At 32.3% G+C, this 24071-nt stretch overlaps 2 protein-coding genes across 4 annotated transcripts in view; both read right to left on the bottom strand.

Annotated features, from left to right (window-relative positions):
- Atu (Another transcription unit) overlaps positions 1-24071 on the bottom strand; it is a 463287-nt gene that overhangs the window by 124889 nt on the left and 314327 nt on the right. The window contains exon 12 of one of the 2 annotated variants that reach the window (XR_016317208.1): positions 11152-11271. The exons of the other annotated variant lie outside the window; for it this stretch is intronic. The gene's annotated coding sequence lies outside the window, so the exon portion shown is untranslated. Of the gene's footprint in view, positions 1-11151; positions 11272-24071 lie in introns of those variants that run through there. 2 annotated transcript variants of the gene reach the window in all.
- LOC149479362 (uncharacterized) lies at positions 877-23652 on the bottom strand. 2 transcript variants are annotated; one of them, XM_089707927.1, is made up of 4 exons: positions 23470-23652; positions 10066-10099; positions 2274-5479; positions 877-1895 (listed from the first exon to the last, which is right to left on the bottom strand). In XM_089707927.1, exons 2-4 carry the CDS (start codon positions 10096-10098, stop codon positions 1787-1789), a joined length of 3348 nt encoding a protein of 1115 aa, XP_089564053.1. In that variant the 5' UTR covers position 10099; positions 23470-23652; the 3' UTR covers positions 877-1786. The 2 variants fall into 2 exon arrangements, with proteins under 2 accessions (XP_089564053.1, XP_089564052.1); XM_089707926.1 differs by lacking the exons at positions 10066-10099; positions 23470-23652 and adding exons at positions 5760-6456; positions 6576-6814.

The raw sequence follows: 24071 nt of genomic DNA, 5'->3' as shown, positions 1-24071 counted from the left end.
TATTTCACTATAAGAATAATTTATAGAAAGGGGAATGAGACTAATAACGGTAGTATATAGAATTTAAAAAGAAAACTTTGCAGCATTTGTTGCTATTGCATCGTACATAATATAGTACATAGTCTATAGACTATATATCTATGGTACAAGTATAGTTCATGTATGTATATTGTATATATCTTTATTAACATTGTAGTCCCTATAAAATAATTTCTTACTTTCAATTTAAACCAAATACCGTTAATATCAACTTCAATATTTAACTTGGCATCTAACAGCTTTGCCAGCGCAAAACGATAAAAATTATGCAATATGATAAACAGGAAGTGATAAAATTTGGCGCCATCGCACAAATAGCATTATTGGTAACTACCACATGTTTATTGCCAAGAGAGGTTATTTACTGTCGAACTCTTTTGCTTTAAGATCTGCAAATTTATCCGTTGTGTTAGTTTTGTTTTGTCATTTTGTAAAGTGTATTATTTATTTATTCTTTTATTTAAATGAGAAATCGATTGTATTGGAGATAGATATCTGGTGATTAAGCTTTTGCACTCTTATAAGCTTTCTTATAGGTATACCTACAGTTTAAAGTTGTTTGTAAACTATTGTTACGTATTCGTGCATTATACATAATTATAGATAATATAGGTACATATAAATAAATAAATACGACGTTTATTCAGGAATTCAGGAGTGATGCGGGTAATTTAATGGAAGAATAATTGTGAAGTATTCACACTATTGTCAAAATATAAAATTTCCAAAAACTCCTACAAATTTTTCAACAACTACTTATTATTATTAATTTACATATATAAATTAAGTTAATTCCAGAACCGACATAACTAATAATGTGTGAAATAAAACTCCAAGTCCAAATTCTTATTTAATTAATAAAAAATCAACAACTTTCACAAATAAAGGGTAACAATGGATTGTTACATGATTTATGCATTTATTAAAACATGTAACATTTGTTAAAGTAAAATCATTACCAACATATAAAATTAACTGAGGCAAAAATACATTAAAATAAGTTAAACAATGGACTTTTTAGTGTTTCATTCAATCTATGACTTTAAAGACATTTGTTACGTTATATTTTTCTTTGTTACGTTTATTATATTGTAATTTTCAACATAAAACATACTTTAATATAGTAAAGTACGAAATGTTTCATATTATCCGTTATTGTAAATAATGAAAGTTTTTATGAAATAGTATCAGAAATAAATATGACTAGGTTAGCTGATAAATAATAAATTATCACATTATTACAAAGACTACTGATTTTTGGTAACTAGGTCGTTATATTACTTAATATGAACTAGATGTATTATTCATTTAATTATTACTTCAATTAAGCACACACAGACGTTAGACACAATAAAATGTCTATGTGTATATGCCTAATATTTGAGATGGATATTTTTATGTTAAATTATTATTTATTATAATTTTATATTTTTATAAAAACATACGATTTGTAATGACCATCTTCATCGTTTTTTCATGAATTCGAATCGTAAGAACGTAAGCTGTTTATTTTCATGAATAAATTGCGCAGTTAATGTACCTAATCCTATAATGTACTGAAACCATATTAAGTACATTTCCAAAATCTGATATATATAGACACATATGAAGAGAAAATGTATGAGTTAATAATATATTAAAAACGAGTTTATACAAACAGTTCCGATAGATTATAACAAAACTTAACAATATCAGTTTAGTGTTTTAAGTACGATCGGTATTTCGAATTAAACCTAATTATATATGACTAATCCTCTGTGCCAGTAATCCATTGAAGGTATTTAAAGGATCTTGATTGGACGGGCGTGGCTCTTGACTCTCTTTGCCTTGGTTGTTGGTAAGTAACTGGCGGCTCTCTGTAATCATTATAAATTAAATACATTAATATATTGGATAGTTTCATCGTAGTATTCGCTGAACATATTTTGCTATCATATATGTTACAAAGCAAGATTGACGAATGTATATTTCATCGCAATACGCAGGAATAGGAACGCAGGTGAGAGGTTGTTAGGTTGACAATTTCGAATTTGAACCGGAAATTCTCTTCCAAGAATTAATAATACCCGTAAGATTGTGTCTAAAATTATCTTTTAGTTAACCCTTGAAATTTTTTACCTGCATTTTCTGACCGAGATAATAATGCAATTAATAAAATATATTTACTATACGTCGATAAAAATGCCTTTACTATATTGCTTTAGTTTATAATTTATAATATAAAAATATCTTACCCAGGTTCTGCTGAAGCTCTGGAGTGATATGCAGGCACGTTCGGATTGTGATATGTTTTTCCTTGAACAATTGGGTCCAAAATATGACTAGCCGGTGGAGGATGCTCCCTCGTTAATGGAGATTGATAGATATTAGGATTATATCTATCTACTGATACACCTCTCGTTCTGTCAGGTACTCTATCAATGTTACTCTTAATGTAAGAACTTTGTGGCCGTCCACGTCCCAGTGTATTGGTTTTTGGCCACTCTTGAGCGCCAATATACTCCGGTTCGTAACTTCTATCACGGCATGACCTGGGTTTCAATGTTTGTGTCCATGTTGGAGTTGGTGTAAAATCTTTGGGAGCTGCGTATTTTGGATCTTCTTCCCACGGTGGTCGAACAGTAGTCTGTTCTGTTTGTACTGTCGTTTTAGATGATTGTTCTTTAAATTCTCTCAGTTCTCTACGCCACTGGGGCTCGACTTCTTCCACTGGCTCATTATTGTCATAGTAGTACTGGGGTGATGGATCAGGTTGAGGTTGGAATTTAGTTTCGTGAGGTATGTACGTTGTTTCTGGTACAGATATGTAACGTCTTTCGTACTCACTGTAGTACGTCTTGCGCCCTTGTTGTTTAGGAGCATCCGTAGTGTTAACAGGTTTTACGAAAGATTGGTTAGGTGCAGGTGGAACGTAAGCTGTGGGTGTGTGTTTTGAAAATTTGGAGGTCGGCTTTGATGGTGATGGTGTCCATCCTTTATTAGGAGTGGACGTCGTATTTACAGGGGTGGTTTGATAATAATTTTGTGATGAATTATTTGCTACATAATTTGAATCTTGTTCCCAAGGAGGAGGAACATAAGATGACGAAAGCTGAGTTGACGTCTGTATAGTTTCTGAGGATTCTTTGTTTTGATAAGAATATTGATTTGCCTCCGAATTTGTTAAAGACTGAGAGTCGAAACTCTTCCCTGTCCACATGGGTTTAGGAGTGTATGATGGTTGTGAAGTTTGATAATTGTTTGAAGTGAATTTATAAGTTGATTGTGAAGAGTTTTCTAAATATGATGGTTGGTATTGTGGTTCTTGTTGATAGATACTTTGAACAGGAGGTTGTGACTGATAAATTGTTTGAGAATTAGATTGTGTTTCTGATTGGTAAATTGGCTGAGATGGTGGTTGATATGTTGGCTGTGAAGACTTTTGAAATTGAGGTTTAGGTTGATACAAAGTTTGTGGAGTACGTTGTGGAGCTGATTGATAAGCTGGTTGGGGAGAAGGTTGTACTCGCGGCTGAGGCTGATAAACCTGCTGTACTGGCGGCTGTGTTGGCGGTTTTGGTTGATAAACTTGCTGAGATTGTGTTTGTGATTTGTACTGCGATTGATTTTGCCACTGATTACCATATGAATCAGATGATGGTGCAGGAGCAGGATAAGATATATCATTTTCATTTCTTTGGTACCAAGGCTGGTTTTTGCTGGTTTTTATAGTGCTTGGTTTGACGTTGCTTACTGTTAAAACTTCTGACTGTGGTTCTTGTGACCATTGTCTTTCCTCAAACGATTGATTACTTTGATAGGTATTTTGATAAATGTCAGAGGGCATTTGTCTATCGACACTTATTCTATCCAATAACAAACTATGCCGCCTTTCAGTTTGAGGTTCAGATGTAAATACAGGTTGATATGGTTTATAGACAGGTTGAGGAGATATCAAGTTTCTGTCTAAGCTTGGTGGTACAAATGTTCTAATTGTTGGAATATTGTCAGGAATTTCTTCATAAGCGTGGTCTAAAGTTTTAGTAGTTCGATTGACAGTGACAATATTTTCTACAACATTGTATTCTGTCTGAGTGCTGTGAGTCCCTACAGGTTTGTCAGTCGTTTTTGTGATAATTTCTGTATGCGTTTTAGTTATCACTTCTTTTGCTGGTCCAATGGGCTTAATTTCAACTTCTTCAACCTTTTCTAATGGTACGGACGGTTCTCTTAAAGGGATATTTATTGAAGTTGGTAAAGATTGTGTATTTTCTTTTTTCTCTTGATCTTGTGTTTCTTGTGATTCAGTTTTAATTTCACTGTCTGTTTCAGTTATTACTTTTATCGGTATGGTCTTTACTTCAGATTCCGACTCCTTCTTTTCTTCATTATCTTGTGGTAAGTTTTCCTCTTTTTTATCCTCTACGACATTCTTCGTTTCAGATGGTTCATCTTCTTTCGCTACTTCTTCTGTTATTTCTTTTTTCTCTGTTTCTTTCGGTGCTTCAGTAACTTCAGGTGCCTCAGCATCTTCAGCTTCTTCGTATTCTTCTTCAACTTCTTCCTCCTCAACTTCTTCTGTTGGCTTTTCTTGGGGCGTTTCAACTTTTTCTACCTCCTCATACTTTTCACTAATCTCTTCTTCCTCTTCCACTTCTTCTACTTCCTCCTCTTCAATTTCTTCTTCTTTATCACTTTCTATTTCTTCTGCTACATTTTTAGAGACTTCTTGATTTCCACTTTCTGGGCTTTTAGAGTTTTCTTGAGTCTTATTTTTTTCTTCCACTCCTTCATCTTCTTTATTTTGTTCATCATTCTCTCTAACTTGAGCTGATTCACTAGACTCTTTAGATTGCTTCAAAACAATTACTTGTTCAACACTTACATCTTCATTGTCTTGTTCATCGTTTTCATTTTCTTCTTCAATTTCTTCTTCGGACTCTTGAGTTTCAGATTGTAATATAACAACTTTTTTTGTTGTACTAGATTCATGTTTTTCTTCTTGCGTTATTAATTGTCCGTTTTGTTTAATAACATTTTCTTCGCTTTCATTCTTAGCATCTTGCCCATTTATTTCTTTATTTTCACTTTGTTTTTGTTGAGCTACATTGGACTCAACTTTTTCAGAGACTTGATTAACCTTTTGTTCGTTAGATTCTTCAACTTCTACTTCTTCTACTTCATACTCGCCTTCCTCGTCATAATCTTTTGGAAATGTTGTAGTTTCAGTTTCTGTGGTAATTTCAGTTTTTCCATCAATAGTAGTCTTTGTTGTCGTTGTTTTCACTTCTTGAATTGATCCATCTGGTAATGTCTTTTTTACAACTTCAACTTTAGTTTCAGTTTTTGCTTCTGATTTTTTTGTAGGTAATTTTACCGTGACAGCCGCTTCTGTGTCACCATTTTGTTTTTCTGAAGTATCTTCAGATTTTGAAACTTTCTTCACAACTGAGACTTCTTCCTGAAAATAATAATAAATAAAATTTATAAAATAAATAAATAAAGAATTAAACACAAAAATCGTGCAATATTAAAACACTGCAAGTATTATTAAAGATTTTCAAAATACAGTTATAAAAATAGATTAATAGAATAAAGTTAAGTCATGAAGATTGAACTCACGATTAAGATTAGTACTATTTCTATAGTTCTTTTACATTGTAGAGTAAATACGTATAGCATACAATATACACAGACATAAAGATATAAACATAGTAAGCATATAGTAATTTTAAATCAACCTTTTTGTTTTCAGTTTGATCATTTTCTTCCATATAAGTAGGCAATGTTGAAGAAATGTTACTATTATAGTCTGTTTGTATATTAGTTGAAACTTGTGGCGGCGCATTAAAATAGACTGGCCTTATATTTTCATAGATTTTTGGTTTATCGAATTCGAAGCTTGGTTGTGTTGCATCCATTTGTATTTTATCCGTTTCGCCACTCCTTAATAAATTAGGCACTGTCTGTGCAACGCTTCCGTAATTTATAGGAGCGTTGTAATAACTATTTACGTTATATTCGTCGTGTTTTGATGGTAATGTTTTATTGTTTCCTATAACCTTGTTCAACACGCTATGATCCGTTGATTCGTTGTATGCATGTTTTTCCGCATTAATCGATGGTTTTTCGTTTTGATCTGGATGACTTCTAGTTCTTAGCAAAGATTTAGGATTCGCTGGTAAATTAAACGTTGGGAAAACTTGAACTGGCAAACAATTATAATTGGGCATAGCCATTGGAGTGGCGCTAGGTGGTGGGGATTGAACATTATGTACCGGTGTTACTGGTACCCCTTCATTCATTGCATTTCTCATGAGTCGTTTTGCCATACGTTCAGACTTAATCTCCGATAGATCCAACCCTCCCGGGGTATACGTAAAGGGTTTACGGTCTCTATTCATGGCGCTTGCTAGTGCGGACGGAGGATTCATTTTGCTGAAATATTTTATTCAAATAGTATCAAATTCTTTATATTTATGAAACGATTTACATGCCTCGAACAGATTTTTTGGCAATTTGTCAAAACTAAAAAAATAAGTTTGATAAATACTCACGAGAAATGACGTCCGTGTTAAATTATTTACATTTACTTCCTGTGCGGAACTATTTATTTCGAGGTCAAAATTAGCGCACACTAAAAGGATTTCACATCACTCTCTCGATAGGTAGCACTTATTTTTGTATTGGAACATGCAGATTAACTAGCAGCGGTTAATTATAGCGCAGGGATAGTAAATGAGCCGGCAAATTCGAATCCCGTTGGATCTAAGCGCGCGGTCGGCGCGTGCGCCGGCTGCCGCCTACTGAAGTCTGCTTCGTTACCGCCATTTATTTTCGTCGCGACCCCAATATTATCGGGTGCCTTGTCTACGATTTGTCTTGAGCGAATCGTCACAACAATAACGCCATTGCTTCCGTCAATCCGATGCTTTGATACGATCCCATCACGCCAATCAAGAGACAGATCAAAGTGACACTCGACTGCGCTTTTTATATTCAGAAAACTCTTTCCACATTTCATTTTTCTTACGTAAACTCTTGGCGTCTGCACAAACTTTTGAAAAAAGCAACGATGTTTTATATTTTTAAATGCTCTGAATAGAAGTTTGAATGTTTTAAGTGCATTTTCGTTTAAGCACAAAACTTCTATCTTAAGACAACGATGTTAATTTACTGCTATTCCACATTCTTTGTTTAAAAGCTGCTTAAGAATGAGATTTACAGCTGACGGCGACTGTTTGTCCGAGCAATATTATTCGTTAGTGTTGGCTTCACACCAAAGAACAAAAATTTTAAGCCCGAATCAATGTACGAGAGTTATTTTTAACGTTGTTAGTTTAATTTATCAAAGATTATGAACACGATAGCGAGGTTCCATGTCATTCCAGTTTCCACACAATTAGAATTTGTTATGTGATATCTGTAGATGTTTTGAAATATTTCGAGTATCCTTAAGCTTTATTTACTATACTCTAATACTGTGTAATACTATTATTGTCATAACACGTGACACTGACATTGAGCCATCTTTCAGTTAACGAACTTTCACAAGCTTACAAATAAATTTGGCACGTACTTACAAACAACTGCTAAACTACGTTGAAAACCATTTCGTATATACGCGAGTTGTTTTGAATATATTTAAAATATTATACAATTTCACGGTGTTTCTGGAGCGTGAAATATTTTTATTTTAAATGCTATTTTCTATGATAATTATGAAAACTTGCCAGCGCAGCTTCAAAAGTGATATTAATTAACGCTCTATAATCTGATACAAACCGCATTTAGTTTATTTTTAATACAAAAGTATGTATATATAACTAGCGGTCCGCCCCGACTTCGCCCGTGTTACATATTTACGTTTTCTCTCCATAAGAACCATCCTCGTACTTCAAGGAATATAATAAAAAAAAATTATCGAAATCGGTCCACCCGTTCACGCATGATGCCGTGACCAAGGATAACGGGTTTCATTTTTATTTATATAGACAAGGACATAATCTATCGCAATAAAAATTTTAATCAAAACCCGCCAATTATTTATAGATAGTATTACGTTATTATACTTTTTTTGTTATATATGACTTCATCTTGAATTGTCATACTACGCGACGGTTCAAATCCCTTTTTCCATTATTTATTCCTTCCTTTATTGTATAACTCCAATATCTTGAATATACTGCATTTCGAATGTTATCTTTATATAATTTTAAAACTTGCATCGGGATAGATATCTCTGAGATTCTCAGTTTTGCTTATTTGTTATTTATGTTACGGCATATTTCCGTATGTTTGTTTCCGCCAGGTTCCTCTTAGTTCCACATTGTCACAATCTCTTTCTTGTTGTCTTATTTTCATTGTTAAATAATAAATATTATTTAAGGGGTAAGGATGAAAAATATTTTTTTGTAAGTATGTAGGTATTAAACGTGTAGGTAGGTATATAATTAAGTAGGTACCTAGTTTTGTGTATTTTAAAACCACATCAATAAACCGTTAATTAACCTCATAATTCCCAAAATTATATTATCCAACAAGTTCAGTCAGAGAAAATTTAAAAAATTCAAGGATACATTTTAAATATTAGATTGTTAAAATTGTACTGTTCTTCATACAATAAAATAACAACAACGTCCATACATCTATTTAATTTCTAATAAATCATAACACCATAACACTTCGCCTTATATCTTCATATTAACACAATCATTAACGTCGTTTAAATTAAGATACAAGTCAAGGAAACTAGTTTCACAACCAGAAACTGACAATTCAACCGGAAATCAGTTGGCACGTTGAGAGGTGACGGATGTTGCAACATATTGACAGATGTACTATCGTTATGCAGTTCTGTGAAACCGTTATTTATCACTGTGACTGGTACTAATGAAATCACTATGAAGTAACTGTGATTTGAGCATCGTTATTTGTAACGCCGTAAATGTAAGTGAATCAAAGAATGGTATTTGCACTTCTGTTACTAAATGATGATAGTTTAAAACTGCGTATTTGACAAACAAGTGTTTCTTTTCTAGGAGATTACAACGATCACAAAAGATATATTATGTTATTATTATTATTAATAAATAGTGCAATAAACAACATCGGAGTTACCACTTCATTGACTACATGTGTTATAAAATATGGTACAACTACTTACCTTTTTTTTCAGTCTATAGAATGGTAATTTTTAACTAAATATGAATTAAGTTAGTACGAAAACACTGATCTGTGATTTTCACAGTGACTGCGCTAGCACATCTCTAGCATAATGTATTAAACTTTCAAACATAACTTCTGCGATGTGTCTAAAACATTTGGTGTTATAAGCAATATTCAAACATGCATCAGACTTAGAATATGATATTTTATTTAATACAAGCGTTCTATTATTCATATTAATTTGCCCTATGGCTTTTGGTTTGTGCTAATTTATTTTGAGGTATATTTTTTACTTATAGAAGAAATCTGATTTGTTTTAATTATTACTATTTAATTTAGATGAATTTCTTAATCTTTTAACCTAGAATATTATATAGATTTATGCACAAACATTTCCAGCTATATAAATCACTATTACTTATATAATAATTTTCTGCATTTCCAATACAAACCGAAATGGATAGTTGGTTTTAGATAGTTAGGATTGGAGACAACAAAACTTAGAAACCCGATAACTTTACTTTGGGTGCTCGAAGACGGTTGCTAAATTCAATATTTTAGATTTAAACTGATTTTGATGAAGGTATAAGCTGGAAAAAATTACATGAATATTATTTACAAGAATAAAACTAAGCTTTGAGTAAGACTCTATACTCTACAATCGTACTGTACTATGGCAAATTTCATCTTAATTCTTTCGGTTATTTAAACGTTTTAGTAATAAATAAAATTATTCTTTTCAAACTTCCACAGTTTTTATAATGTTAGAAAAGCGACGCACGTGTTGCTTAGAATAAGGTATTAAATAATGAAAGTAATGTTTGTTAATTTATCTTGTGTTAATTAATTATGTATTATTATGATTAGGTATCTACTCACTTTTGTTTGGACGGTTTCTGATTTTGTAGACATTCTGAAAGAAACAAAAAAATATATATTGTATTAATATGGTAAGTATTCTATTATGTATATAACTATAAAGTGAAGATGGAATGTGAATAACATTTATATTTGTAGGTACACCTATTCTGATCAATAGTTATCGTCAGCAATAACTGAAATTCTACTGCTTACCTTGATTTACCACAACATCTATTACGAAAAGTTGAAAGAGAACCTACGTAACAAAGATGGCATTAATTAATATGAAAGATAACACATGAAGCATAATAATGTAGCAATACGTAGAGGAAAAAGATATAAACGAATGAATCTTTTATCTAGGACAATGGTAAGCTCATAAGGCAATCGACCCGAAGCACTAACACGTGCTTCGAACAAAACATCGCTCAACATGTTAAAATTAAAACAAAACGTTTCCAAATCTTCAAACTTGTATTTATAAAAATACTTTTAACAAATGCAACATTTCGCTAGCAACGTCAGAATGTAATAAGATATCGGTCGTACAATTTGTGCCGTTCCAACAAGCAGAACCGAGGGGTTCGACAGCCGACACTCAATTATTTACAGCATTCCCATTGCATACTGCAACCGTATTTTTCAATGTCCAATAACCAATTTTTAACCTCGAAAACAAATCACACGTGTCGAGTCAAGTCAAGTGAGCATTAGGCAGCTTTCCAAATAAATCCAACCATTAACCCGTTTTAGCTATATCATTTAACTCTCGCATAGAACGAATAGAAAGATTCATGATCATGTCATAATAAACTATTTTTGCGACTTAAAAATAGTCGGCTAAATCATGTGCGCTGTTCTAGTGCAGGATTTTGTAACGAGCGAACGGTTTTTATTCAGTGATTCGTAATGAGTGGTAAATTATCGTACGAAAACGTCAGAAACATTTATGCATGTATTCAAAAATACGAAAATAAATCAAGCCTGTGTTACATATACATATTGGATAATTTATTAATTTGTTTTCTTAAGAAGCAATTGAATAGGCATATTACGAATCTTATATATAAAAATGAATCGCAAAATGTGTTGGTAAGCGCATAACTCGAGAACGGCTGAACCGATTTCGATAATTCTTTTTTTATTATATTCCTTGAAGTACGAGGATGGTTTTTATGTAGAGAAAACGTAAACATGTACCACGGGCGAAGCCGGGGCGGACCGCTAGTACGTATATAATATTATATTATATAAATTGTCCTTACTCTCATCCTTAGGAGGTAAGTTCAATATTTTTAACGCCATTATGTACAATCAATAATAAACAAAGAAGACATATCAATACACTTTGATCAACGTTTTTCTATTCTATCTCAACATCTAAGGAAAATACAGTCTTCCTTTCAAAATGACAAGGGTATGTAATTGTTCAGAGTCGCACTACTCCATACGTTTTCCTCTCGCTTAGGACAAAGCTTAAAGATAGTGTTGATAAAATATGAGCGGATACGAAGCAAGGCTATAACCATACTAGCTATTTTGCGGTGAATAGCCAGCCCGTATGTTGTACAAAATAATGTTTCGGCTTACATAAAAATCTCATAGTATGGAAATTCTGTTTCGGAGATACGCTTATGCAGAGATTTTGAACGGCGATAGACCGTAACGGGATACTACCACGTAATACTGTTTTGTGTACATTTTACTGGGTTCCCGAAATCTCATAGTGTAGGTACTTACTATACCTACTCGTACGGCAAGATTGTTTATCATTGAATTAATTTAAAAGACGTCTTTTCTATAGACTGTGACTCAGTGAGTTACTTGTATTTGACTATATTAGATATTATTTTCTTTTCAATTTTAAGTAGATAGTAATTTGTTTATAACTTACTTCATTTAATTTTCATTATTTTTCCTTTTAAATGAAACCCTACATCATTTGCTCTGTTTTATTTTTAGACCTACAGCTTGTTAATAATTCGATTTTCTCACATTTCAAAACAATGCCATATTCTAATTTCCAATGTTAAAGGTAATTAGATTCATGTGTTTTCACGTTTAGATGACAGACGTCACGTTTTCGCATATTGGAACACGTGTCACGGCTATTCCCGTATCGTGACGAAAATAAACTTGGATACAGGAATTTTCTTTCACATTTTCCGCGTTTTAATACTTAATGACTACCTATGTGACAATTTTGAAAATACGACTATACAGGATGTCCCACTATTGGTATACTAAGCGCGAAGGGACTTGTAGTTTTGCATACACTGATCACGTAAAAAATACTTAAAAAACAAAATTACATCAAAAATTTTTTGCTAAATTTTTCCTGAAAATCTATGTTTTCTTCTCTAGCTTCGCGCAGCCGGCATATACCGCTCCTCTAATGTGAGCATTTTGTCTATGAAAACATAATCTTAAATGACAGCTCACGTGCTGGTGGCAAAGTTGGGTGGGTTGCTTGTTATGGGTGTACACATAGAGTTTTAAGAATTCATCTTTTTGAAAAAAAAATGCGTTTGGAATTTTTTAATTATTTTTTACGTACTCAGCGTATTCAAAACTATAATCTCCTTTGAGCTTAGTATACCAACAGTGGGACACCCTGTATTTGATACAAGAAATTGGATTAAAATATCGCTAAAATATGGACGATAAAAACCCATGGAGGGTTGTCGCGTAAAAACCACAGGACAGTTCTTTGGCATATTATGTTAATATAATTATTATGATGTTACATATGTAATTTGTAAAATTGTAAAACTGATATGATTAAAAAGAGCAACTATGGAGTTTCTTGCCGATTCTTCTCCGTAGATACTGCTTTCCGAATCGGTGGTAAATGTTAAAAATATGTACCTAATGACGTTTCAAAAGTGCTTCTAGAAGAAGTCTAATTGAATAAATAAATGTTTGAGTTTGAGTTTGCTTATTTTTTATCATGTCAATTTATTTTATAGTATAGAGCACAGTGAAATTTGTATCAAATTGTGATAATTTAAATTAATAAAAAAATGTGTGCGTGTACTAGAGTACACACGTAAGAAGTGAAACTTCTTTATGTCCTTATTTTTCAAAAAATAATTTACTATATACAATATTAAAGAAATACGTTAGTCACACGCTCGTCGCTACCTACTTAAATATTTACACCGGCCGCTGCTGCAACTCGCTCGCTTCGCTCGCTCGGCTCGTGCGGTAGTTCAAAAGTTAACCTAAGATGCTCGTCGCTTCGCTCCTCGCTACCTATTTACATATTTACACCGGCTGCTGCTGCAACTCGCTCGCTTCGCTCGCTCGGCTCGTGCGGTAGTTCAAAAGTTAACCTAAGATGCTCGTCGCTTCGCTCCTCGCTACCTATTTGAATATTTACGCCGGCCACTGCCGCGACTCGCTCGCTTCGCTCGCTTGGCTCGTGTGGTAGTTCAAAAGTTAACCTAAGATGCTCGTCGCTTCGCTCCTCGCTACCTATTTGAATATTTACGCCGGCCACTGCCGTTTTCAGCTTATAAAGGATTTCGACTTAGGATTTTGATTGGACAGAGAGTTTGAGGTTTATTCTTATAAATTTTGAATTCATAAAATTGTAATTGAACACCTGACACCAATCAAGCAAACACGTGTTTACGTGAGTCATAGATTTATTATCGTACACTCCTAAAATGTTTTCTAAGAAACAATAGTGTGCTTACATTGTCGGCACGTTCTTAAAGTCGGTAACTTATTTTTGTTCGAACAATAGAGGTAATAAATTCCTAATGATCAAGTTGTAAAGGTTGTAAAATAAAAAATATTCTATATTAAAACGTATATATAATATGTGCGTCATTAATTTCTGACTGTTTCGAAATTTGGTGCAAAATAAAATAGTGTGTAAATAAAATTTGTAAAAAATCAATAAAATAAAACAATTGAGTAAAGATCTATAGGCATATTATGTATGTATTTATACAAGATATGTATATATATTTATACAGGGAACTTCTCAACGTGTTATCTATGAAATTATACTTTTACTCAATTGTTTAATTTTATTTACACACTGTTTTATTTTGCACCAAATCTCGAAACAGTCAGAAATTAATGACGCACATAGTACATAATATATACATATTAAGACAGAGGTTAAGCTTAAATAACTTGAAAAATAAATAACATGATCACGCCCACGTGTTGGTGTTTTAAAAAATTCAATCAAAAACTGAGGTTAACTTTAAATACAATTTTAGAAAAATAAATACCACAATCAACATTCAAGTATTAGAAAAAATTGATACCATAATTCCACCCACGTGTTAGTGTATTGAAAAATACAATCAAAAAGTAAGGTTAATCATAAATAACTTAGAAAAATAAATACCATTATTACACCTAAGTATTAGAAAAATAGATATAATTACTTATTTACTTTTTTTAGAAATTCACTGGAATTAGAATTAAAACAAACCCTTTGATTTTGCTGACACTTTAATATAACATGTATATAGTCACGAGTACGGCGTAACGCAAAAATGTCACGCGCGCGGCGTAACGGCAAAAATGTCTCACAAAATTTTTGTCCACCCCCGATAAAGAAGTTTCACTTCAAAAATTCAATTACTTAGTTGAAACTTATTTAATTGGGAGTGTTTTACAAACTACCTACAGTTTTAGCCATACATCTATAGAAGCACCCTACAACCATATTAAACTTCAAAATTTCAAATAGCAGCCGAAAATCTCATTCCCGTATACGGCTAGATTACTATGTCACAGTTCATTCCCTGAATACCTAAGTAATTTTCCGACACGTCCACAATCCCGTGGATTTACTCGCTTGACACCGATCCAAGATACTGTACAAGTCGCTGCATTAAACGCAATCAATACACTATTTGCATCACGCTATTTTGATATTTATGGCTGTTAATTACGGACCAATATCGCCTATACTATTTACGACGAGTGTGTGTACTGTTCGCTTTGGGTACGTTTGAAATGAACTTGGAAAATGCAAACATGTTTTTTTAACAAGCCGTTTTTCGATTTAGATTTAGGAAAGAATAAACTGCAATTATTCAATTTAGGCATTCCTATTTAGTTTGTTAGTATCAGCACAGATAATATATAAGAACAACAAGAGAATGTAGAAATATCCAGTTTTATTTGCGAAATTTATTTTATAATAAATATGAAGAATGTCTCATTGCAAATCCTGATATCAAATAACAAACCTCTGGATAAGCTCTCGTTGCATCATTATTAAAAAATAATCACTTACCTTTCTAATGTTGTGAGAAACAAATAAAGACCATTTTATTTTATTATTTATTACTTATCAAACCAGTATCGATATAAAATCACAAAATCAAACCGCTACAAAAGACAATGTTAGGTTTTATTTAACCCAAGTTACTTTCATTATCACTAAATATAGCGAAAACAGCGCTTTATCGCAAGCAATCACATCTGTATTAGAATAAAAATTAGTCTTGCTAGAAATACTAAAGCGCTTCAAGCAACTGCTACAAACATACGACATAGAAAACAAAAAGCTCTAAACAACGATTTAAAATGCTTTTTCAGTTTCTATGCTATTAAATTTTTTCAATCCCATTCTTATGAAAATTGATACTTAAAAATATTTTTTATTTATTTATAAATTAATAATATTTTATATTTTATTATTTCGTTAGATCCTAGAAATAGCTTACACAGCTTTCAAATCTGAAATCATGGTAAATACAATCTCTAGCACGCAATGTAATTAAATTTTAACTACTACCACCAACACGTTTATATATGTATTCAAAATAATTAAACTGTTTCCTTTGCTTACAGAGATATACACGCAATTACTATCCTCATTCTTAGGTATATGTGGTGAAATCTGATACTACCCGATATAGAGCGGGGATTTTTGGCGTAACTTTCGACTGGATAAATCGATTTTGATAATTATTTTTATTTGAAAGCTTTACAACTTCTATTAAAATTTGGTTTACTTCTGACAATTATAGGACAGTTTTTGTTAAAAAAAATAATACGCCTAAATCTCTACTAATACATAAAGTCTAAGAGTCTGTTAGTTTGCTTTGACGCCCTCTCAGGAACTGGTGGTCCGATTTGAAAAATTATAGCCCATTTAGCAAGAAACATCACGCTAAGACCAATAAGAGTGGTCCAATCCGGGTAAGATCGCGAAGCACAGTCTAGTACCTACTTTACACAAATACTTCATTAAACTCAAACTGCATATCTCTTTTATTTATTTATTCATACAATAACAAGTAATTAACACGTTTTACCCAGTATTACCAAGATCCTTTAAGAACGATTAGTACAACAAATAAATGTCCTTAGACGGTTTGTCACATATGTTACACCGCTTAACAGCGCTGTTCCGCTGTATACAGCAAAATTACACTGCACTAAGAAATACGTTCGGCTATAAACTTTGATATAAAGCGCTATGCAGAAGTTATTTACGTAGTCAATTCCGTTTCTATTTAGAATGAAGACATGTTCAATGCTCAGTTAATAGTTTCATAGCATATAATAGGTGGCAATGGTTTAAATGAATTATTGCAAGTCTTGAAAATACGTGTGCCTGTCAACATTATAGTAGGTTATAAAACTTACAGAACTTAGTATGAATTTGAATAGGTATATGAGCTTAAACTTTACAAATGGATTTTTGGGCATGATCAGTATATATTTTTACATTTTTATTTTCATTTGGAAAATTATTGATATTGAGATTTAATATAATATTCACAACATGCGTGACTTCTCTACTTACATGATGGTACCCGTTATAAAAGAAAGGAGACTAAATTAAAAATCACAAAATACAAAACCACGCACAAAAGAGCGTTAATACGAAAAATATTGGCCATGTAATAACTTAGCGTCCACAAAACTCGTCTAGAAGATCCGACCAAGATAGTGATACTGTAATTTATTTCATCGTAACTTTTCTATTTTCTGAGGATTTTTCTTTATTTCTTCCCTGTGACAACTTTATAAGGTTTTTGTACGTTCCAAGTATTTAATCTTTATCATATCTATGATTTAAATATCAACATTTGAATTCGGTTTTTTAAGATTACTTAGTTAATTTTGTAGTAGTCTTGGACGATTGAAAGTTTTCTACCAAAAGCATACAAAAGAGCAATAAATTATTGTGCTTAAATCCAAATCAATAAATTATTGGTTGGATAGGTAATTAAAAACGCTAAAATTAAATTGTTCGCAGTCTTTTTTACTCGTAAGACTTTTATGCATCCACAGCGTTCATAATTTAAGCTAAGGTTAAGCTAAGCGCTGTTAAAATAAAATCATGTTTAATGCCCAACAGTAAAGTAAAATAGACGAACTTTAATACAAAAAAACGCTTACAACCGTACGAAGGCGGTCAAGTACCTACACATATACAATATACGCTATTTTTACAAGAGTTTTTACGAAGCTACTTAAACAAATGTATCGCCGATTCTGTACAATTATCGTAAAAATTCCCGACGCAATCTAAATCCCAGTGAAATTCAGGTCTGTACACATGTCGGAATTCGTCAACAACACCATAAAACAAACATTTGCACGTCTAAGTTCATTAACACTTGGCAAACGATTACCTGTATCACCTTCCGGACGTGACGTCACGCTGGCAACCGGCCAGCCATCTTAGATCCGTACTTCATTCAGAAAATGGAATCTCTTATATTAATATTGCAGTGATGCATTAGGGTAGCTTATATTCTGCAGTGCGGCGGGCGAATTGAATTCACTCAAATTCAGGTCAAAGGATTATCTTACAATGTATTATTATGTGGGAAATTATTAATGCTGCGCTTGAATTTTTATATTTCGTTTTCAGTGATGCTATTCTTTTCTGTAGATTTAATTAATGTCTAGAGTCGTATCATCATAATTGCTTAAATGCATTTTATCATATATATTTATAAATTACTAGCGGCCCGCCCCGGCTTCGCCCGTGGTACCTACATATGAAAAATAGATGTTGGCCGATTCTCAGACTTACCCGATATGCACAGAAAATTTCATGAGAATCGGTGCACCCGTTTCGGAGGAGTATGCAGACTAACATTGTGACACGAGAATTTTATATATAAGATTTTCATATCAGTTTTACTGTTTTCTCTACATTTACTTACAAACAAATTAATTCACACTTTAGTCATATTTTTGAAGAGCTTATTTACAAACCAACGCTTATGAAACCCGAGACTTCATCAGATCTGATATTCAGCCAAGAAAGTAGGTGCAATGAAAATATGATTTCATTAGTAAAGCAGTTTAATATGGCTCTACAGGAACTTCCTACGTCTTTATATTACCTTCTCTATTGCAGCATATTATTGTAAAATAAACTATATAATTAGCATAAGTAAGAAATTATATAATTTAAACTCATACACTCCAACTCAATATTTAAAGACTAATAATGCCCCTTGAATGTACGCACGAAATAGAAATTAATATACCTATTCCTTGGTATGATCTCATAATTTTAGTAAAACATAATGTTTATTTAAATTAAATATTTGAGTATCTGAAATAAGATAAGATTAAGAATTATATCACATTGTTTAGTTTAGACTAAAAATTGACCCAACAAAACTGTCTAGATTTTATAATATGTAAAGTATCCAAGTATTGTATATAAGGATGGCTATCTTGAAATATTTGATTGAAATGAACCCGTTTTATTATCTAACACCAGAAATTTGTTAATTTAAAACATTATAATCGGTTATCAAAATAAATGAAACCATATTTTCCTTTCATCAAACCTTCGATAAAAGTCAATAGCCGTGTCTATTAAAATATATATTTGATAAAATTAAGAGAAAATTCCTTTGAGGTTAGAGTTAATCTAAATTGGCCTTCTATATAAATTATTTTATTTTATATAGTTAATCTTTTTATTACAAGGTTGTCCCAAAATTCTTTGATCATCAAATTCTACGATGATTTTTAAATTACTATAATATTCTGTGTAATATTTGTTATTAATATTTCAAAATAATCTATACTTTCTTGCTAAATGCACAAAAAAACATGTAGAATTTTTTTTCCATTTACTAATCCATAAAAAACCTCCCCAAAACATGCATATTCAATGAATATTTTATTTCATCACACATTTCAGATGACGTTGGGCATGACAGCACCAGATAAATATTTGCACATAACAAGTTTGGACAGCGAAATATTTATGGCACTTCTAAAATAATACATTTATTGAATATCACAACATATACTGTAACATTTATAACCCTTATCTAATCCTTGTCTAATGTTTATATAAAAAACCTCTAATACACTATTAGGCCTAGTAAAAATAAAATGAATGTGAATTTTATGTTTAAAAACGACTAAAGGCGCGTTTGTTCCAGAGCCTTTCACCCAAAATTATAATAATCTTTTGTTAAACGTGATTTAATAAGAGATTTTTTTTATTGCAATTTTTTCATTTCACCAAACTAAAAATTAAAAAGTACTTACCCAAACAAATTTTTACTGTATTTGTATAAACAATCTCAAAAACTAACCTGAGCACAAATTAACAATGCGCTATGAATCACTTTGTCTGTCTGAGATCAAATTTGCAGACACACCTGCATGACGCAACTATACGTCAACAATTTACGCTTATTATCTTTACATTGTACACATACAGAATCACCTGTTTTTTATTTATCAACAATAACAAATAATAACTAAATCTTTGCGCTTAGTGATTTGAGTGCATTCCTTTACGGTAGTGATTTTGTATTACATAGTAACTAACTATATACAATACATATTTCATTTTAGAGTCGGTACCTATCCAAGATATGAGATGTGTGATACCTTTACGTTCGCATAAAACTGAGATTTCCTGGCTCTGCTCCCAGATGAAGACAAACGAAAAATATGTTCGTCTACACAGAAGGCAAAACTAGATAATTGACCTAAGTGACTGTAAATAAAATAGCTTTAATAGATAAATGTGTGTCCTGTAAACGTTAACTTGAATCTTATTACGGAACATTATTGGTAGGCTATACTAGGTTAGCAGGAAACAACAAGGATTTTCACCAAGGCTTTTAATAAGATAAGAAAGCGAACCAAATATACCCTGGGACATAGAAGTAATATGTAACACCATAGCAATTAGTCGCATATGTGTTGCCAACCTCAAGTGCGAATAGACATCAGTATGAAATTGTATTATATAAATATTATGTATTTGTATTATAACGTAATACTGGTCACGAGCTTTCAGCTCCCACTCATTTAAAGAAAATCAAGAGAAAAGGTTATAAAGACGGCCCAAAAAATCCCCTTGAGGGTATGAGACAGTAACATTATACATATTCTGTATTTGATTGATTGATTTTATTGTCAGGCTAGTAGATGATCAGCCTTCTATTGTCCACCAGACCTATATTTTTTTATAGGCTCTACCGTGAATCGAACCAAGGGCTCTACTGCATTTATGCGTAAACGACTGTAACAGGAAGTTTCCTCATCGTAAGTTATTATCTGTTTGTAAAAATTAAATCACAACAACTAACTTAATTTAATCGAACGTTAATGTTTAATTTCGTATTAGAGACATATAAATTGTAATGAATATAGACAAATGAATTCGCCCACATATTAAAATTACTGTGGAATATTCATGCCATTTGCATATTTGCACTCGTGCCAAACACAAGGCGTGTACCTACATTATACCAATATATTTTATAAGTATCTTTCAACTAAATAATCTTAATGATTATAACGATCTTGTTTTGTCAATAATTAACAAAATATAAGCGTGAATAATACTGGTAAACATTTTATACTAGACTAGCTTTCCGCCCGAGGCTTCGCCCGAGTTGTCAAGGAAAATCTCGTATAGTTCCCGTGAGATTTCCGGGATAAAACCTATCCTATGTGTTAATCCAAGTTACCCTCTGTATTTTGGCTTAATTTCATTGTAATCGGTTTAGAAGTATTTGCGTGAAAGAGTAACAAACATACATACACATACATCCATCCTCACAAACTTTCGCATTAGAGTATTTATTTATTATTATTTTTATTAGAGTATTTAGTATTTACCTCCAATCCATTTGAGATCATACGCTTAATAATCTAGTTTAAGCTCATAAACCTTGAATTCTTTCATAAGACTTAAAAAGATATTCATAAAATATCATTAGTCTACACCCTACACACAACAACATTAGTTCAAGTAAATCAAACGCTAATGGTAATGAACTAGACATTAGGTACATAGTAAAACTTATAATATATTTGATAAGCCTTATATTTAGTTAAATATATGAAAAGGTACTCGTATCATTAACAACTGAAGTGTGAAATGAGTACAGTCATGTAAATATTAATGTCATGTGTTTTACTGAAAAAGTAAAAAGATATTCAAAATCATTAAAAACTGTTTTCTGTGTTGAGTATGTTTTAATCGAGTATTTTTAATAGAGTATGTTTTTTTTGTGGTTTAGTTTATTTTTCTAACCGATAACGTTAGCAAAGATTTTGTTTAATTTCAAGCCTTGGGGGTTCTATCTTACATCTCAAATGTCTATAATATAACATGAAAATGAATTCACAAAAACATTAACATAAAACCTAGGCGGCGGTCTCGCCAGACCTTGAACTAAAAGTTTTATGAAATTTTCATTTCTCTCGACATTTTTCATCGTGATTCAATGAATGCCTAATGTGTATAATGTTGTCAAAAGAAGAAAGACAATATATTTTCGTTGTTTGACAATTAGTGGACAATTAGTTTGTTGGTTTATAAAACAGTTACCTTAGGTAGATAAGAAGAAATGTTTTACATACTAACGTTAGTACTTTTAAGTATTATGTGGTTTTACATTAATAAATTGAATAATCTTCGCCATTCTTCAATATTCTTCAGTTAAATTTTACCAAATTGGTACAGTATATACGGGTCCTTTGAATACAAGAAATACGCGTTGTGTAAGTCTATATTTGTGTTTTAGTTCGTAATTATTGATATACAAAGTATCGCTAGTACTTGTAAAACCATGTAATGTTTGCATTTAAATTTGGCAACAAGTTTACGGAAAGCCGCCAAATAAGATCTATTTCTATAATATCGGTTATTTCATGAAAATATTAAGAGGAGAATGTAAACTTCCAGAGAACGGATAGAGAATATATTTTTAAATCACTGTCTCGAGATATTAGACCGAGGCCGTTTAAAATAAATCTCGAATTAAATCGTGTTGCATTTGTTGCGACAAGGCGGGAAAATTGCAAAACATCCACTCCTACGCTCATATAAAAATATATTCGAAATGTTAACGTGGTTTACATAAATACCGTACAACGTAGTTTATTTGAATTGGGTTTTACAACGCTGACAGATATATTAGACGCGATAATCGATTGATTAGAAAAATATTGGCTAATTGTTGCCAATATGTGAACTAAAATAATAAATAGGAAGGAGATAGTATCACAAATGTTTTACAACTTAACATGTTTTGTAAAATACAGATAGATTTCCATAGTTTCCATGGTAGAGCTCGTGCCGTGTGTTATTGCGCGATATCCTATATTTTTTTGAATTCTTTATCTTCCAAGTCTTTCCAATTTCAAGGTCTTATAAATGTAATTTATGAAATTCATTCAAAAAGGTGAAAAAATAACACAGAAACAGAAGAACTCTATGTAACATGAAAGTTCTAAGTAGTAATTCCGGTGAGTTATATTAAATAGCATTTTATGTCTAATAGTGTATTTATTTGATTAATATTAATGCTTATATTTAATTCGTATCAAGACTGCTCAAAAGACAGCCTATTGGCAAAGCTTGCTGTATGATAAACGCAAAGACGTGTTCGTAAACTATCTGTGATACCCGTACTCCGTACGTATATTGCACGAGGAATTTTTTAATATTTCATCGTTATCATAGATCAAGAATATTTATTCCTATCTACAAGAATGTTTGTTAAAGCTATTTAAAAAACAATCATACTTCATTATAGTTTTGTTTACAATAATAAGTTGCTTAACAGGTAACTCACTGCATAACTTTTGTGTCTCCTGACACCATACTAACTTATTTCCAACTTGGCAAGAAACGAACTTCGCAAACTATTAACTTCAAGTTATTATACCTCGTGAGCTCGCAGCGAACTTAATATTTGCGTCGAATTTATAAAGAAACTCAATTTACTTGGAATGCTATTATATCGGTGATTAGAATCTGTTACGCAATTATTGGCACTCAGCGTAACAATTTACGCACATTTTTGCCAAGCTTTACGCGGAAACGAGCGCGTGAACTGAAGCTTTGTTATCTCAGCGAGGTATTATTATAATAGTGATAATGACATTGAGGTGAAGCAGCTTAGGACAGGTGAGGCTACGAACCTGGCAGTCGGCAGTTGCAACGCGCGCGGTCCGCACGCTTCCAGACCCCCAAACTATACTACCACCGGTTCTAGAACTCGCCGCCACCGCCGTTCGAAGTTATTTTTAACCGAATCGCTTATAATTTTATTGTTTGAGCGAAAATCTTGTAAAAGCGACTTGTGTGCGCGCCGGACGCACTTTGAATGCGACCGTCCCTGAGAATCCCTAAGATATATGAGATAACGCAATTATAATATATTTTTGGAATTTATATGACATTATTTTTGTGAGGCTGTAAATCGTTTGTTTGTAAATTATTTCATGGCTGAAGTACGTAAACACTTCATCACTGAACTCGCGTATTAAAGAGAATGTAAGTGACATATCACACTAGCGGATTGCGAGCGGTTTCAAAGCGGAGCGGGTGCGCAACGAATACGTTGCGGTTGCGCAGCGAATTCGTTGCGGACGCGTGGCAGATGCGCAACGTTTACGTCGCAGTCATGTACACTCATTAACAAAATGGAATCCGTGCTGGTTGTTACTTATAACTTGTGATAGTATAATAATTATGAGATCATTATTTTTTACGAGTTTCATAACATGTTAATGTTTAGGGT

This window comes from Colias philodice, chromosome 20, assembly GCF_061535455.1.
Source record: "Colias philodice isolate Cphi_HAF_F1 chromosome 20, ilColPhil1 Martin Lab GWU primary, whole genome shotgun sequence".
Classification (NCBI taxonomy): Eukaryota; Metazoa; Arthropoda; class Insecta; order Lepidoptera; family Pieridae; genus Colias; species Colias philodice.
Note: the sequence above shows the minus strand (reverse complement) of the source record. Positions and strands in the feature narration are given on the sequence as shown.